Raw genomic sequence first — 15,566 nt, forward strand, 5'->3', positions numbered from 1 at the left:
TACAGTATATTTTATTATCAAGGGTGTTTGGAAACAACGACCATGACCTTGGAGCAGTGGGTGGGCGTAGAGTCATGGATGTTGTGAAGTTGTGCCGATGCATAAGAGCAATAACTACGTGCCAGAAATTCTTCTGTGTAGAGATATCATCTATCAGCAAATTCCAGCCCATGTCAATGCAGTGCCGAGGCAACCCTATTTGTATTTTCTAGGAGACATGTATTTTATTGACTGTAAGCTCATTCACATGTAACTTTTGACATTTTCACTCTGTGCAAATAAAGAACACAGGATCCCCCCCCCCAAAAAAAAGGATGTAGATCTATATTGATGTGAAAAGATGTCCATGATGTATTAGTTATGTAACAAGAGATTATGAAAGAAAACATGTTATGAACTCTTTATATTAATATATATATACACTACACAATAAATGTGTGTATGTGATTCTAGGTATGTGAGAGAGAGGAAGCATAAAGAGTTAACTAGAAAGATATTAATCAAATGGTAGTGATGTTATCTCTGGGTGTGGGGTTTGGGGTGATCATAAATCTTTACATTTTATATATATATATATATATATATTTTTTTTTTTTTTTTTTTTTTTTTTTGGCTGCGTTGGGTCTTCGTTGCTGCCTGCAGGCTTTCTCTAGTTGCAGCAAGTGGGGACTACTCTTCGTTGCAGTGCGCGGGCTTCTCATTGCGGTGGCTTCTCTTGTTGCGAAGCACGGGCTCTAGGCGTGCAGGCTCAGTAGTTGTGGCACACAGGCTCAGTAGTTGTGGCTTGTGGGCTCTAGAGTGCAGGCTCAGTAGTTGTGGCACATGGGCTTAGTTGCTCTGCGGCATGTGGGATCTTCCCGGACCAGGGCTTGAACCCGTGTCCCCTGCATTGGCAGGCGGGTTCTTAACCACTGCACCACCAGGGAAGTCCTACATTTTTTATATTTGAATTGGTTAGTGTTTGTGTATTACTTTTCAAATTTGAAAAATATGATAAGGCTACTTTCATTGAGGGCGCGAAGGTACAATAAAATCAAATAATCTTCTGCTCTTCAAACACTTTCTGATTCAAATAGCTGCAGAGTGGTGAAAAAAATTAATTTACCCAAGGATTGGAGAGTCCAAACAAGGGCTAATGTAAAATTAAGAACACACCAGTCTACAAAAGTGGAGCTGACTTGCTGGTTACCAAGTGAGAGACGAGAGGTTTTAGAGGAGGAAGCTTGGAGGTGGAGGTTCACATCAGTGCTACTGTTACAACATGCACGATTCCCTCAGGTACTGTGGAAAATGAAATCATTATAATGATGAAGAAAAGGAAGTCCTTCCTTACAAAAACAAGCAGTAACTTGAGGGATTTCATCACCCCCAAAAGGCAGCACTGACTAAAAAGTTAAAAAAAATAGGTCTAGACACACTTAGGTAAAATACGTAAGGTCGTGGTTCAATTAATGGAAATTAAGAATTTGGGGGAGATAAACTTCTTCCCTTTTATTTTAAATTTTTAAAATCTTTTTATGCTTTCCTTTATATTAGTAATTATAATAGCAATGAATGTTTATTGTTAAAAATTCAGACAACAGAGAAGAGTAATGGGTGAAAAGTGAAAGCCCTCCACCCCCCACTTCCACTCCTCAGGAAGAACGACCCTTATGAGTATATTGTGGCCCCTCCAGACCTTTTTTACAGACAAACAAAAAAACAGATGGTTAGATGGAGGAGCAGATATAGTTTCTTGGTATTTGTTTTGTTTTTTATTCTGCAACTTGCTCTATCACTTAATGTATCAGGGACCTCCTTCCCTGACAGTAAGCACAAACGTACTTATTACATTCTTTCTAACAGCTGTACAATTTATCAAGCCTGGGTATTCCATAATCCTTGAAATCATTACCCTCATTGAAAGACAGCGCTTAGTTTTTTGTTACTTAATTCCATTTAGGTCATTAGTCTTTTTTTAAACATCCTATTTGGGAAGGTTTCACATTTTTCGAGGATGGATTAAAAACAAGATGCCACCTTTGTTACTTCAAAGTTTCACTAGGAAAAGTTCCAAAATCATATACAACAATCTCAATAATAAATTATCTTCTGCTAACATATAATAAAAATATAGAGAGTATGAAGAAAAGAGGACAGCATTACCAAGAAAATCTGTGCTCCTCTCCAAAGTCAAACGAAAGTAACTACTTACAGCAAACACCAGGAGCAGCCTATAGCTAAAAGCTGAGTATAATTCTTGCACTATAATGTCAAATTTCTTCTACTATATGTCAAAAATTTTTAATTTTACTTCTAAAGTATTCAATAATAAAATAAGAATGTTTAAAATTTTAATAAGATTTCATTAAAAATGAAGAAGCCTGATAAATGCTTCATTCTTATTTCTAGAGAAGTTCATGGTCATATTCAGCTTTGGCCAAATTCTGTATTTTGACACTTGGCCATTCTGCATTTAGCCAGATAAGTAAGGGCACTTCTAATTTCTATATACTGATAGAGAGGACTGTAATTGGATAGAAAGAGATCTGGAAGGACAAACCAATCAGATCATGGTGGTGCTACAGGTAGTAGTGATGATGATGATGATGATGATGGACAGTAATAGTTGAAATTTACACAGCACTCTCTATATGTCAAACACCATTTCTAAGTTCTTTACGTAGTTTAACTCGTTTAATCCTCACACCAATCCTATGAGATTGGAACATTATTATTTCTACTTTTCAGATGAGGGAACTGAGGAACAGTGAGGCTTAGTAACTTGCCAAAGGTCACGTAGCTGGTAAGAGGAAGACTGGGACTCCCACCCACACAGTCTGCTCTGGAGTCAACTCCTGGCCACGATACACATGGCCTCTCATAGCAGAGTAACAGCAGGCAGCTCTGGGTAGGCGGCACCAAAGGAAGGAGGGCCTGACGAAAGGCGGCTTTTGCTGCTACACTCCAAATACTTTTACAGAGCTAAAAAAATTTTACAGTAAATATTTTCATGTATTACTTGGAAAAAAATGGATACTTCATTTATAAGAGTTTCTTTTTTTTTTTTATGAGTTTCATTTACAAAAGCCAAACTACTAAACTAAACTAAAATTTCATTTACTACTAAAAAATTAAAATAAGCATAGATTTTATTAAAATATATAAGCATAGATTTTAATCAGGCCTTCTCTTAGTTTATCAAATCCTCCAACCCTTCAATATCAGTGGCAGGGAGAAAGGCAGGGAGAGAGGCTGTTTCAGTCCACACTATTAAAATGAGGACCTGCATATATACATGAGAAGGTAACTGCCGCTTCCTTAAAAAAGGTAGAATTTCCATAGGAATAGAATTCCAAAGGAAAGGAAAATCTCTTCCTCTCAGTAAAGCATTAGGTCTACCACCATTCTGGGCCTAAAGCAGGGTCTGCACATTCACATGTTGATCAGGATGAGTTGGTGTGACAGTTGGGAGGGGTGGGGATTCTGGCAAATTGAACAAAGCATGCTCATCTGAAGAGGCTGATGCTTCCAGCCAACTGCTGCCATCTAGAACTACGGACCTAGTGTAGTCAAATCACCTAATTTTTCAAGAGAAGCCAGAAATACAGACTTTTACATTAAATCTTCTGAATTTAAACTAAAATCTCCCCAAAATATCATGCAGGACAAAAACAAAAACAAAAAATCTGCAACTCTAATTTGCCCAAGGAGTCCATCAGTTTACAACCTGTAGCTTATAGAGACACCTTATTAATGTTTCATCTAAAAAGACCAAGTCTAGGTAACTAAAGTTTTCCCAGAAGTTGGAATATTTCCTCACAAATTCAATATGCATCTCAGAAGCCTCTAAGCTTCTAAAGAATTTTAGAGGCTTCATTACTGAGTCTCAGTAATCTACAACTCTTGCTAAAATATTTGCCCCACAGCTACAGGAGTTCCAGTATTCATACAAACCATACCTCTGCCTCATGGCTAGGTATCTGAGGTCCAGGCACCCCTTAATGACGAGGCCATAATCTTGCAGAAGCTTGCTGGCATCTTCTGAACATCCTACTCCAACTTTTAAAATTGTGCCATCTGCCAAAATGTCCAGTAACGTTTTTGGTAGTGTCCTTCCTCCACAGATCAGCTTGGGCAAGCGAACCAAGACACAGAAGCCACTTGGAGAGGCCATTTGAAGGAGTGACAGAGGACTGGCTTTGCCTTCCGAATTCACCTGTAACAGAGGAAAACAGGGCCACAGTTCACACCCCAGCATAGGACCAAGTGCAACATGAAAGTCTGGCAAAAATGTCTAAGAGGTACAGTCTTAACTTCCCAGAGGGAACAACTGACCAGGGTTTGTCTCAAACCTAAGGATGAGCCTTTGCTAACAAATGCAATGGATTCTAAGAAGCAGGGTCTAAACAGAGGTTACTGGGGGCCCAAACATGAGCCTGAAATGAGCAGGCCATAAATAGTGACCAGCTGACACAGAGCAGCGCTGGGACACACATTGGCAGAGTCATGTGAGACACACTGGTTTTAAAAAGCTAAGGAAATAAAAGGCTAAGGAGCAGAGTGCCAAATGATGATGTACTCTTTTCATTTTCTAGACTCTTTAACATACATGTTAGTAACTTGACTCACTTACTTGTCATCACTGCCTCAAGATCCGATTTTTAAAAAGAGGTAGGAAATACAGTACTATCAATAAGTGGTATCTGCCAATATAATAAATCGTAGTAGCACAGAGTGCTACTTTCTCAGCATTTTATGGTCACAAATGCTGTTCATAAAAAAAATGTATATTGAGCATAAGCTAGGATTCTGATATCTTAAGAAATGAAAATAACTTTATATTTTAACTGATCTAGTTCTTATCTTTTTGATGTAATAGATAAATTGGAGAAAGTGCTTAAAGCTAAGGAAATTATTCCCAGAAAAATTTACATACAAAATTCACGTTAATTAAAGGTTCCCTAAAGCTACCCACGGAACCCAGGTTAAGCATCCAATAAATTCCAATCCTTCTCATTTTCCAGGAGAGGAAATTTAAGGGCTACAGATTAAACAGTTTGACTAAACATGCAGAGATAATGGCAAAGTCAGAAGTGGAACCCAAATTTCCCAATCTGTAGAATAGAGAAGAAACAGTCAAGATCAAGATCACGAAGAGTTGCTGTTAAAAACAAAATTAGGAGGGACTTCCTCCTCGACTTCTACTTCAGTGCTAAGTAAAACCACGGTTTAACTCAGAAAAGCTTTAGGATTCCCCTTCTCAGGCATTGCTTTATCATATCCTCAAATGGAAACATGCCAGTTTGATTTCCAAAGTGTCTATTTCTTGGAAGGTCAACAAGACCCAGAAGAAACTTGACTACTGGTTCCTATTCTATAACAATTCATCTGGATGTGGCCAAATCACTTTTTTTTTTATTAAAGCGTAATTCCCTCCCTCTATAATACTGGCTCTCTCCAAGAAAAAGCAGAAAATCTCTACTTCTAATATTTAGCACTGCTAATTTGACATAATACTCACTGCTAATTCCTAAGGCCAGATCTTTGAAAATCTTTTCAGTCAAGTTCCGTTGTCTAAAATACATTAAATAAATAGCTAGCTAGCTAGATAAGTTGTCCTTTTAATACTGTTTCTGGATTGTGCTTAAGATCCACTGTATTATAATTAAGGTTTTTCCACTAGGAATCCAAATGTTTATGATTCCAATAGGTACCCAATTTACACTGAATGTATGATTGGAAGAATATTGCTTCTAGCAGACTCAATTTGGCTTAAAGAATAAGATATCTAGTCTTTTTTTTGGGGGGGGGGCTGTGTCAGGTCTTAGTTGCAGCACATGGGATCTTCGTTGCAGCATGCGGGATCTTTAGTTGCGGCATGCAGACTTCTTAGTTGCGGCATGCAGGCTCTTAGTTGTGGCATGCAGGCTCTTAGTTGTGGCATGCAAACTCTTAGTTGTGGCATGCATGCGGGATCTAGTTCTCCCACCAGGGATTGAACCCGGGCTCCCTGCATTGGGAGCGTAGAGTCTTATCCACTGGACCACCAGGGAAGTCCCAAGAATAAGATATCTAGTCTTAATTTCTTATATTTCCCCCTTTTGCCAACATCTTTTTGCCTTGACATCACTTACCACCCATGGAAAATAATGAAACCCTTGGCTTACCGACATTGTATTTAATAGGAAAAAAAAACACATTTTAATTTCGTTAGCATTATGTAATCCAGGGGTCACTGGGTTTTTTGTTTGTTTTTTGATGAGTTGACTCATGAGAAATGTTTGGGACATACACAATATATGTACATATGCATTTATAAATCATATAAATGTAGTACTATACTAACGTGTTAAGACATTATGAAATACACACGAAAGTAAAAATTTTAAATGAATGATGCCATCAATCATTGTAGACAAAATTTCTAACACTTTTTTCTGTATTTCAGTGATTCACTCACAGAGGACTGGTTTAGGGATCCTCCTTCCTGAGGGCCAGTGATCATCCATTTTAGCTTCAGGGATCTTACAAATCCAGAGCAAATAAAACATTATGGAAAAGTCCGTGATTCTTTAAATGACCCCACAATGACAGCAGGGAGCAAAAAATAATCTGAGACCATATTCTTGGCTGGAACAAGGTTAACTAATAAACATCCCTATCTGTGGAGTTTATGTGTCAGTTAAATTAGACCATGGCTTTGAGACAGGAATGAGCTTGTCCTGTTCAAGTGACAGAATGAAGGCTCAATGAGGCTGGAAAGTAGTAAGAGGAAGAGAAAAGGAGACAAAATCAGAGATGCTGAGAGAGGCAAGAGCATGTGAGTCCTTAAGAACACCTAAGCAATTAAGACATCTTGGTTTTATAAGAAGCAATGGAGGCTTTTCAAGCAGGGGACTGAGATGATCAGATTAGCATTTTTATTTTTTTTAATTTTTTTTATTTTTTTTTTATTTTTATTTTTTTTCAGATTAGCATTTTTAAAAGCTCACTTTGCTTACTCTATGGAGAAGGGATCATAGGTATATGAGTCCAAGTAGGGAGGCCAGTCAGGAGGCTACTGCAAAGGTCCAAATAAGAGACTCTTGAGGGATGGACTAGGAAGGAAGTAGAGGAGATGTAGAGAAGTATATGGATGCAAAATCTATTTTGGAAATAACAAGGGTAATACTTTCTAAATGGAAATGAAGGGTTAATAGTAAGGAAAAAGGAGGGGACTTCAGGCAAGCCTGAAGCCTGGGCCTGCAGAAGGATGCTCTTGGGAAAATGACCTTCACTTCATTCAGTCTTTATTACACCAATTACTTTGCACCTGTTAAGCAAGGCAGTCTATAGCCAGAGACTCCAGAAAAAATCAGGCAGGAGTCAGAGGCCAGAAATCTATTTAACATCTCCCTCTCCCCAGGAGAAAGGCAATAATAGCTTCTAAAACATGGCAGAATCCTCATTTTATACAGGTGATTTATCCATGGTTACACATCACCATGGGTAACTCGGGGGAATCTGGAAACACATACCTCTATCTGGTAGAATGCTGTGTTATTTCCTGCTTTCTAGAACCACTTCTTTGAATTTCCACATATTTTGCCATTAAAGAAACTTAACATATTATAACTGCCTTTTTGTGTCTGACTTTCAATCATATCACTTCTGTTAGACAAACCATAGCGGGGAGGACGTCTCTCTTGATTTTAATCTTAAAGGTGGAGAAGACTAGGTATCCCTAGTCTACCTAGGTACAGGTTTGGGAAGAAAAATCAAGAGGTCTGTTAGGAACATGTTAAGTCTGAGATGACTATTAGACATTCAAGGGAGATGTCAAGTAGACAGGTGGATGTAAAGGGCTGGAGTTCTAATTTTGAGAGTCTTCAGCCTATCAACGATATTTAAAGCTACAAAACTAGATGAGGTCACTTAGAAAAAGAATATAGATTAGAGGACATAAATTAGTGGTCCTTGGACCTGTCTGCTGACCCACAGATGTTTAATATTATATATTTTTTTGATCTCCACATCTTAAAAACTTGTGCCAGAACTTTTAAATTGCAGTGGAGTTCACATTTTAAAAAAATCTAGAATATATCGAGCTTCTTTTTAAAGAACTGGACAATCTGGCAACACTTGGCTTGAACTGTATAGCAGCTTCCTCATTTATATAAGGCATGAATTCTCTAATTCACCATAATGTCTTCTCAACACTGAAGCCAACTGTCATTTCCCATTTATCACTGTATTTGTAAACCACTGTTTTTCCAGCAAAGAAATATTTCTCAGGATCCATGTCTCTATCAAAACTAGGAAAATGGAAGATAGATCACAGAGGCCTTGTGTTTAAAGAAAAAAGGGAGGGAGCATACTTCTTTATGAAACTGAAGAATGTTCCTATGCATTCGAAAATGCAAACAATCACTCTACATTGTTCATTTACATTTCCTGTCTGGACCTTGTAGGCATCTGAGTTTGCAGTCCCTGGGGTGGATACAGAAGAGACCAAGCCTACGTCAACTCAATATTTGGATGTGAGGTAGAAGGGGGATCAGAAAAGGAAAAAGAGGAAAGAACAGTAAGATAGGAGATAGGAGAGTATGATGGCATGAAAGCCAAAGAGAATGTCTCGTGCAGGAATTATGCAGATGCTTTTGAGAGCTAGAATAACATGAGTCCAAATAAGTGTCCACTGGACTGGAAAACAAGAAAGCCATCAACTTCATCCGTTTCAGTGGAGTAGTATGGTAGGATGTCAGATTAGAGTAGGTCGAAGAATAAATGGAGAATAGCAAATTATACCCAAACAAGTAGATGAAAAGAAATAATAAAGAGCAGAAATCAGCATAATGGAACATAAACATACAATAAAGATCAACAAAGCCAGAAGTTGGTTCTCTGAAAAGACTAATAACACTGATAAACCCATGGAAGGAGTAATCAAGAAAAAAAAAGAGAAGCCAATAAGCATTGTCAAAAATGTCCTTCCATATCCATCAGATAGGAAAAAAAAAAAAAATGTCACTGGATATTATAAACAAGTATATGCCTGTAATTTAAAATTTTGAAAGAAGACATATTTAGATGAAAAATAAAATTTATCAAAACAGACATGAAGAAATAGAAAATATGAATAGCCCCAACACTATTTTAAAAATTGTATTCATAATTCAAAAACTTCCCTCAAAAGAAAACTCCAGATGGCTTCACCAGTAGATTCTAATCAAACATTTAAGGAAAAAAGAGTGACAATCTTACACAAACTCTTCCAGAGAACACAAAAACAAGGAACAGCCCTAACTTGTATGAGGCCAGCATAACATTTTAATCAAAATCTGACAAGGTCATTTCTAGAAAGGAAAATTATAAGCCAATATCACTCATGAATATAGATTATTTTTAAAACACTAGTAAAGTGAATTCAGCAATGTATAAGGAGAATAAGACATCATGACCAAGTTGGATTTATTCCAGGAATTCAAAAATCAATGTATTTTCACCACAAGAACAGAATAAAGGAGAAAAACTACATACTCATCTCAAGAAATTCAGAAAAGGCACTTAATAAAATTCAACAACTATTCATAATTTTAAAAAAACTTTTTTAAAATTGAAGTATAATTGATTTACAATATTGTGTTAGTTTCAGGTGTACAGCAAAGTGATTGTTTTATATATATATATATGTATATATGTATATATATATTTCAAATTATTTTCCATTATAGGTTATTATAAGATATTAAATCTAGTTCCCTGTGCTATACAATAAATCCTTGTTGCTTATCTATTTTATGTATAATAGTTCATATCTGTTAATCTCATACTCCTAGTTTATCCCTCCTCCACCCCCTTTCCCCTTTGTTAATCATAAGTTTGTTTTCTATGTCTGTGAGTCTATTTCTGTTTTGTATATAGATTCATTTATCATTTTTAGATTCCACATATAAGTGATATCCTATTAATATTTGTACTTCTCTGTCTGACTTACTTTACTTGGTATGATATTCTCTAGGTCCATTCTTGCTGCTGCAAATGACAATATCTCATTCTTTAAAAAAAAAAAAAAAAAAACTCTTGGGAATTCCCTGGTGGTCCAGTGGTTAGGACTCCACACTTTCACTGCCAAGAGCCCGGGTTCAGTGCCTGATCAGGGAACTAAGATTCCATAAGCTGCGTGGCGCAGCCAAAACAAAACAAAAGAAAACAAAACAAAACAAAACAACTCTTAAGAAACCAAGAATAGAATTGAATGTATTTAATCTGTAAACAAACCTACTAAAGATATCGTACTCAATATGAAAATGTTGAAAGCTGTCATTCTGAGATAGAGAATAAGTCAAGGATGCCTACTGTCACCACTCATACTGAGCACTATATTGAGATCCTCGCCAGTTCAGCAAGGCAGGAAAAGAAATACAAAGTGTAAGGACTGGAAAAAAAATTGTCACTTCACAGATAATATAATAGTTTATATACAAACCCAAAAGAATCTACAAGTAATTAGAATTAATAAGTGAGTTTAGTAAGTTCCTTAGTATAAGAGAAATACATATAAAGTTACATTTCTATATACCAGAAAGAAACACAACTTTTTAAAATAATTAATTTATTTACTTATTTATTTTTGGCTGCGTTGGGTCTTCATTGCTGCGTGTGGGCTTTCCCTAGTTGTAGTGAGTGGGGGCTACTCTTTGTTGCGGTGCGCAGGCGTCTCATTGTGGTGGCTTCTCTTGTTGCGGGGTACGGGCACCAGGTGCGCAGCCTTCAGTATTTGCGGCGCATGGGCTTAGTTGCTCCGTGGCATGTGGGATCTTCCCGGACCAGGGCTCGAACACGTGTCCCCTGCACTGGCAGGCGGATTCTTAACCACTGCACCACCAGGAAAGACCCACATCATTTTTTAAGATTTCATTTAAAACAGAATATTTTTAAATCACAGAAAACTACAAATATATTATTAAGAGAAGTTAAAGATCTAAATAAATATTCTTAGATTATAAAACTCAATATTGGAAAGAAGTCAATTCCCCACAAACTGATCTATTGATCCAATGCAATCTTAATCAAAATATCAAGAAATTATTTTTGGTAGAACCTGAAAAGCTGATTCTAAAATGAATAAGGAAATGCAAAGGACCAAGACTATCCAAGACCCTCCGGGAAAAAAACAAGATAGAAAGTCTTGCTGTGGCAGATATCAAGAGTCATTATAAAGCAACAGTAACTAAGACAGTTTGTGATCACTGGTGGAAGAATAGAAAAATAGACTACTAAAGTGTCCAGAAATAGATCTATTCCTATAGAGATACCTGTTTTGGGACTTCCCTGGTGGCGCAGTGGTTAAGAATCCGCCTGCCAATGCAGGGCACACGGGTTCGAGCCCTGGTCCGGGAAGATCCCACATGCCGCAGAGCAACTAAAAGCCCGTGCACCCCAACTACTGAGCCTGCACTCTAGAGCCCACGAGCCACAACTAGTGAGCCCACGTGCCACAACTACTGAAGCCCGCGTGCCTAGAGCCTGTGCTCCGCAACAAGAGAAGCCACTGCAACGAGAAGCCCATGCACCGCAACGAAGAGTAGCCCCGGCTCGCCACAACTAGAGAAAGCCCGCACCCAGCAACAAAAACCCAACGCAGACAAAAAATAAATAAATAAATAATTTATTTTAAAAAAGAAAATGAAAAAAAGAGATACCTGTTTTATAGTAAAGTGGCATTGCACAGCAGTGAGATTTATCTTTCAATCAGTGGTGCTAGGACAATTGGATATCCATAAGAGGAAAAAATGAAACTCAACCCTACCTCACATCATACACACACACACACAAAAATCAATTCCAGATAGATTATAAATCTAAATATGCAATGTTAAAACCACAAAACTCGGGCTTCCCTGGTGGCGCAGTGGTTAAGATTCCACCTGCCAATGCAGGGGACACAGGTTCGAGCCCTGGTCCGGGAAGATCCCACATGCCATGGAGCAACTAAGCCCGTGCGCCACAACTACTGAAGCCCGCACACCTAGAGCCCGTGCTCCGCAACAAGAGAAGCCACTGCAGTGAGAAGCCCACGCACCATAATGAAGAGTAGCCCCCGCTCCCCGCAACTGGAGAAAGTCTGTGCGCAGCAACAAAGACCCAACACAGCCAAAAAAAACAAAAAAACAAAAAGACTGGTAAGAATCTGAAAAAGAATTTATTGATGTCTCTCTGTAAGTGAATCAAATGGAGGTACAGCAGCAAGAAACACAGCACTGAAAATCAGATATATACCATTATAAAAATAAATTCAAAAAAAAAAAGTGAGAGAGAGAGAGAAATTCTTACAGAATTCGTTCGGGGCTGTGATGCAACCTGGACAGACCACATCTAGACCCACAGCTGGATGGGACCTAAGGCTGGACACTCGTGGGGCTGAGAGGCTTGGTGAGGATGGGCCAGCAAATGCAGCCCCTTTAGAGTACTACTACCTGGTCCCCATTCCATGGGTCCCAAATCTCCAGGTGCTGGGGACCCTTCCTACAGCTAAAACATGCATGGGACACCCAGAGGATGGTACACCGGCTGATCGGGAAGAGTTTGGAAAAGGCACCTCATATCCTCATCTCCTGGTGGTCAGGTTCCCCCCTCCAGCCTCTTTCCTAACAATCTCCCCACCTGGGGAAGTCAGCACCTTCAACATCCTGTTTCACACAGTTTGGAATTTGTCCGGAGGATGAAGCGGAAGCGGGGAAACCAATGAGAGACAAGCCCTAGTTGTTTGGACAGGCACATGCCACTTTAATTTCCAATCAGGAAGAGGAACTGACCAAAGGCTCAGCTTGCCCCCAGAACCAGAATAGGGCTTGAAGCAATCCTGCTGTTTTGTGGCCAGTTCCCAAAACAACAAGTTGAAAAATGGAGCTCAGGGGCACTGCAATTCACAAACCTGCAGGGCTATAAATGATACCTATCGTCGAAAAATGTCTTGAGGTAAGTCATCGAAAAGGACTTGTAAGCAAGGCAGAATTGCAGGAAAGGGATTTCAAGAGGTAGATTGAACCTGCCATTAAAGCACATGAAAAGTGGCTGAACTTCGCCAATGATGCAGTTGGCCAAAAAGGGCGTATGCGTTTTTTCTGATATTCAGGAAAAACGCATACGCCCTTTTTGGCCAACCAAACAGGCGGACAATGCAAATCAATACTACAAAGAGGTATCACTTCGCATCAGTCAGAAGGGCCATCCTCACAAAGTGTAAAAACCAGAAATGCAGGACAGTGCGTGGAGAAGGGGAAGCCCTGTTATACTGATGGTGGGAATGTAAATTGCCAACGGCCACTCTGGAGAAGTGTATTGTGTTTAATAAAAAATCTAAAAACAGAGCTACAGGGACTTCCCTGGTGGTGCAGTGGTTAAGAATCCACCTGCCAATGCAGGGGATATGGGTTCGAGCCCTGGTCCGGGAAGATCCCACATGCCGCGGAGCAACTAAGCCTGTGCACCACAACTACTGAGCCCACGTGCCACAACTACTGAAGCCCACGTGCCTAGAGCCCGTGCTCTGCAACATGAGAAGCCACCGCTATGAGAAACCTGCGCATCGCAACGAAGAGTAGCCCCCACTCGCCGCAACTAGAGAAAGCCCGTGGGCAGCAACGAAGACCTAGCGCAGCCAAAAAAAAAACAACAAAAAACAGAGCTACAGAGCATACGGCACTTCCACTCATGGGCGTATATCTTAGGAAAACCAAAAATCGACAGGACACAGGCATCCCAACGTTTAGTGCTGCTCTGTTTACAAGAGCCTCGACTTGGATACAACATAAATGTGCTTGGAAGGAAAAAATGGATAAAGAAGATGTGGTACTTATGTACGATGGAATATTACTCAACCATGAAATCAATGAAATAAGGCCAGTTGCAGCAACTCGGGTGGACTTAGGTACAATCATTCTAAGTGACATAAGTCAGACAGAAAAAGAGACTTATCATAAGTTATCACTTATAGGTGGAATCTAAAAATGGCTACACGTGAACTAAATTACAAAACAGAAACAGAGTCACACATTTAGGGTTTCCCTGTTGGTGCAGTGGTTAAGAATCCACCAGCCAATGCAGGTGACATGGGTTCGAGCCCTGGTCTGGGAAGATCCCACATGCCACAGAGCAACTAAGCCCATGCACCACAAATACTGAGCCTGTGCTCTAGAGCTCGTGAGCCACAACTACTGAGCCTGCATGCCACAACTACTGAAGCCCGCATGCCTAGAGCCCGTGCTCTGCAACAAGAGAAGCCACTGCAAGCCCGCACACCGCAACGAAGAGTAGCCCCCGCTTGCCACAATCAGAGAAAGCCTGCGTGCAGGAACAAAGACCAAACGCAGCCAAAAATAAATAAATAAAATAAGTAAATTTATGTATTAAAAAAAAACCCCATAGAACTCCAAGAAAATAACATAGGAGAGTATATTCACGATTAGGGATAAGGTAAGATTTGTTACACAGCACTATACAGATCTTCTGATCATCAAGCTTTAACAATAAAAGAATGTAAAGGCAATCCACAGAATGGGGGAAGACATTTAACTCACAAAGTGTCCATAACCAAAATATATAAAGAACTATAAATCAGTAAGAAAAAGACAACTCAATAGAAAAAGAGGCAAGAGACTTGAACAAGTACTCCATAAAAGAAGATATCAAAATGATCAATAAAATATAGAAAGATGCTCAATCTCAGTACTGGTCAGGGACATGCAAATTAAAACCACAATGAAATATTACTACACATCCATTAGGATGGCTAAAATTTTAAAATCTGACAGTACCAAATGTGGACAAGGATATAAGACAAAGGGAATTCTCATACAGTCTTGGTGAGAGATTAAATTAATAGAACCACTCCTGAAAACAGCTAGAAACAATGGGTACACTCATTACTACTGATGAGGGTAAACTAGTTAAAACCACCTTGGAAAACAATTTGGCATTATTTATAAAAGTTAAAGATATATATACAAACTCTATGACCTAGAACTCCACTCATAGATACATATGCCCAATAATAATAAGTGCATTTGTTCACTGCAGCATTCTTTGTAAGAGCCCCAAACTGTACACAACCCAAAAGTCCATCAATATTAGAATGGATGAATAAATCATGATATATTTACACAATGGACATATGGCAATGAATCACAGTCACACACAACATGGGTAAATCTCACAAACATAATGTTGAACAAAAGAAGCCAGACACAAAATACACACTTGATAGTTTCATTTACATTAAATTTAAAAGACAGACAAAACTCAATTATCGTGCCTAGGCATGCATGTTTAAGTAGTAAAACTATAAAGAAAAACACAAAAGTAAATACCATAAAATCAGGATAATAGTAACCCTTGGTGGGAGGACAGTGATTACTAGGGGTCACAAGGGGAGCTTCTGGGGTACTAGCAAATTCTGTTTCTTGACCTAGTTTCCAGTTACACAGCTGTTCTCTTTAGTGAAATCATTTAGCTCTTTGTTTTTGTTTCAGGCACTTTTCTTGATGTGTTTTATTTCACAATAAAAAAGGTTAAAAAAAAAAAAAGACTCAAGGGGTAAGTTA

The 15,566-nt window shown here is 38.8% G+C and overlaps 1 protein-coding gene across 4 annotated transcripts in view; it reads right to left on the reverse strand.

The window, feature by feature from the left end:
• The window catches only part of EXD2 (exonuclease 3'-5' domain containing 2), a 97,389-nt gene that overhangs the window by 20,271 nt on the left and 61,552 nt on the right, over window positions 1–15,566 (reverse strand). For all 4 annotated transcript variants that reach the window (XM_068543650.1, XM_068543648.1, XM_068543647.1 and 1 more), the window contains one exon: window positions 3,942–4,198. In XM_068543650.1, coding sequence (XP_068399751.1) covers window positions 3,942–4,156 — 215 coding nt within the window. In that variant the 5' untranslated portion in view covers window positions 4,157–4,198. The remainder of the gene's footprint in view (window positions 1–3,941; window positions 4,199–15,566) is intronic.

This window comes from Eschrichtius robustus, chromosome 1, assembly GCF_028021215.1.
Source record: "Eschrichtius robustus isolate mEscRob2 chromosome 1, mEscRob2.pri, whole genome shotgun sequence".
Lineage (NCBI taxonomy): Eukaryota > Metazoa > Chordata > Mammalia > Artiodactyla > Eschrichtiidae > Eschrichtius > Eschrichtius robustus.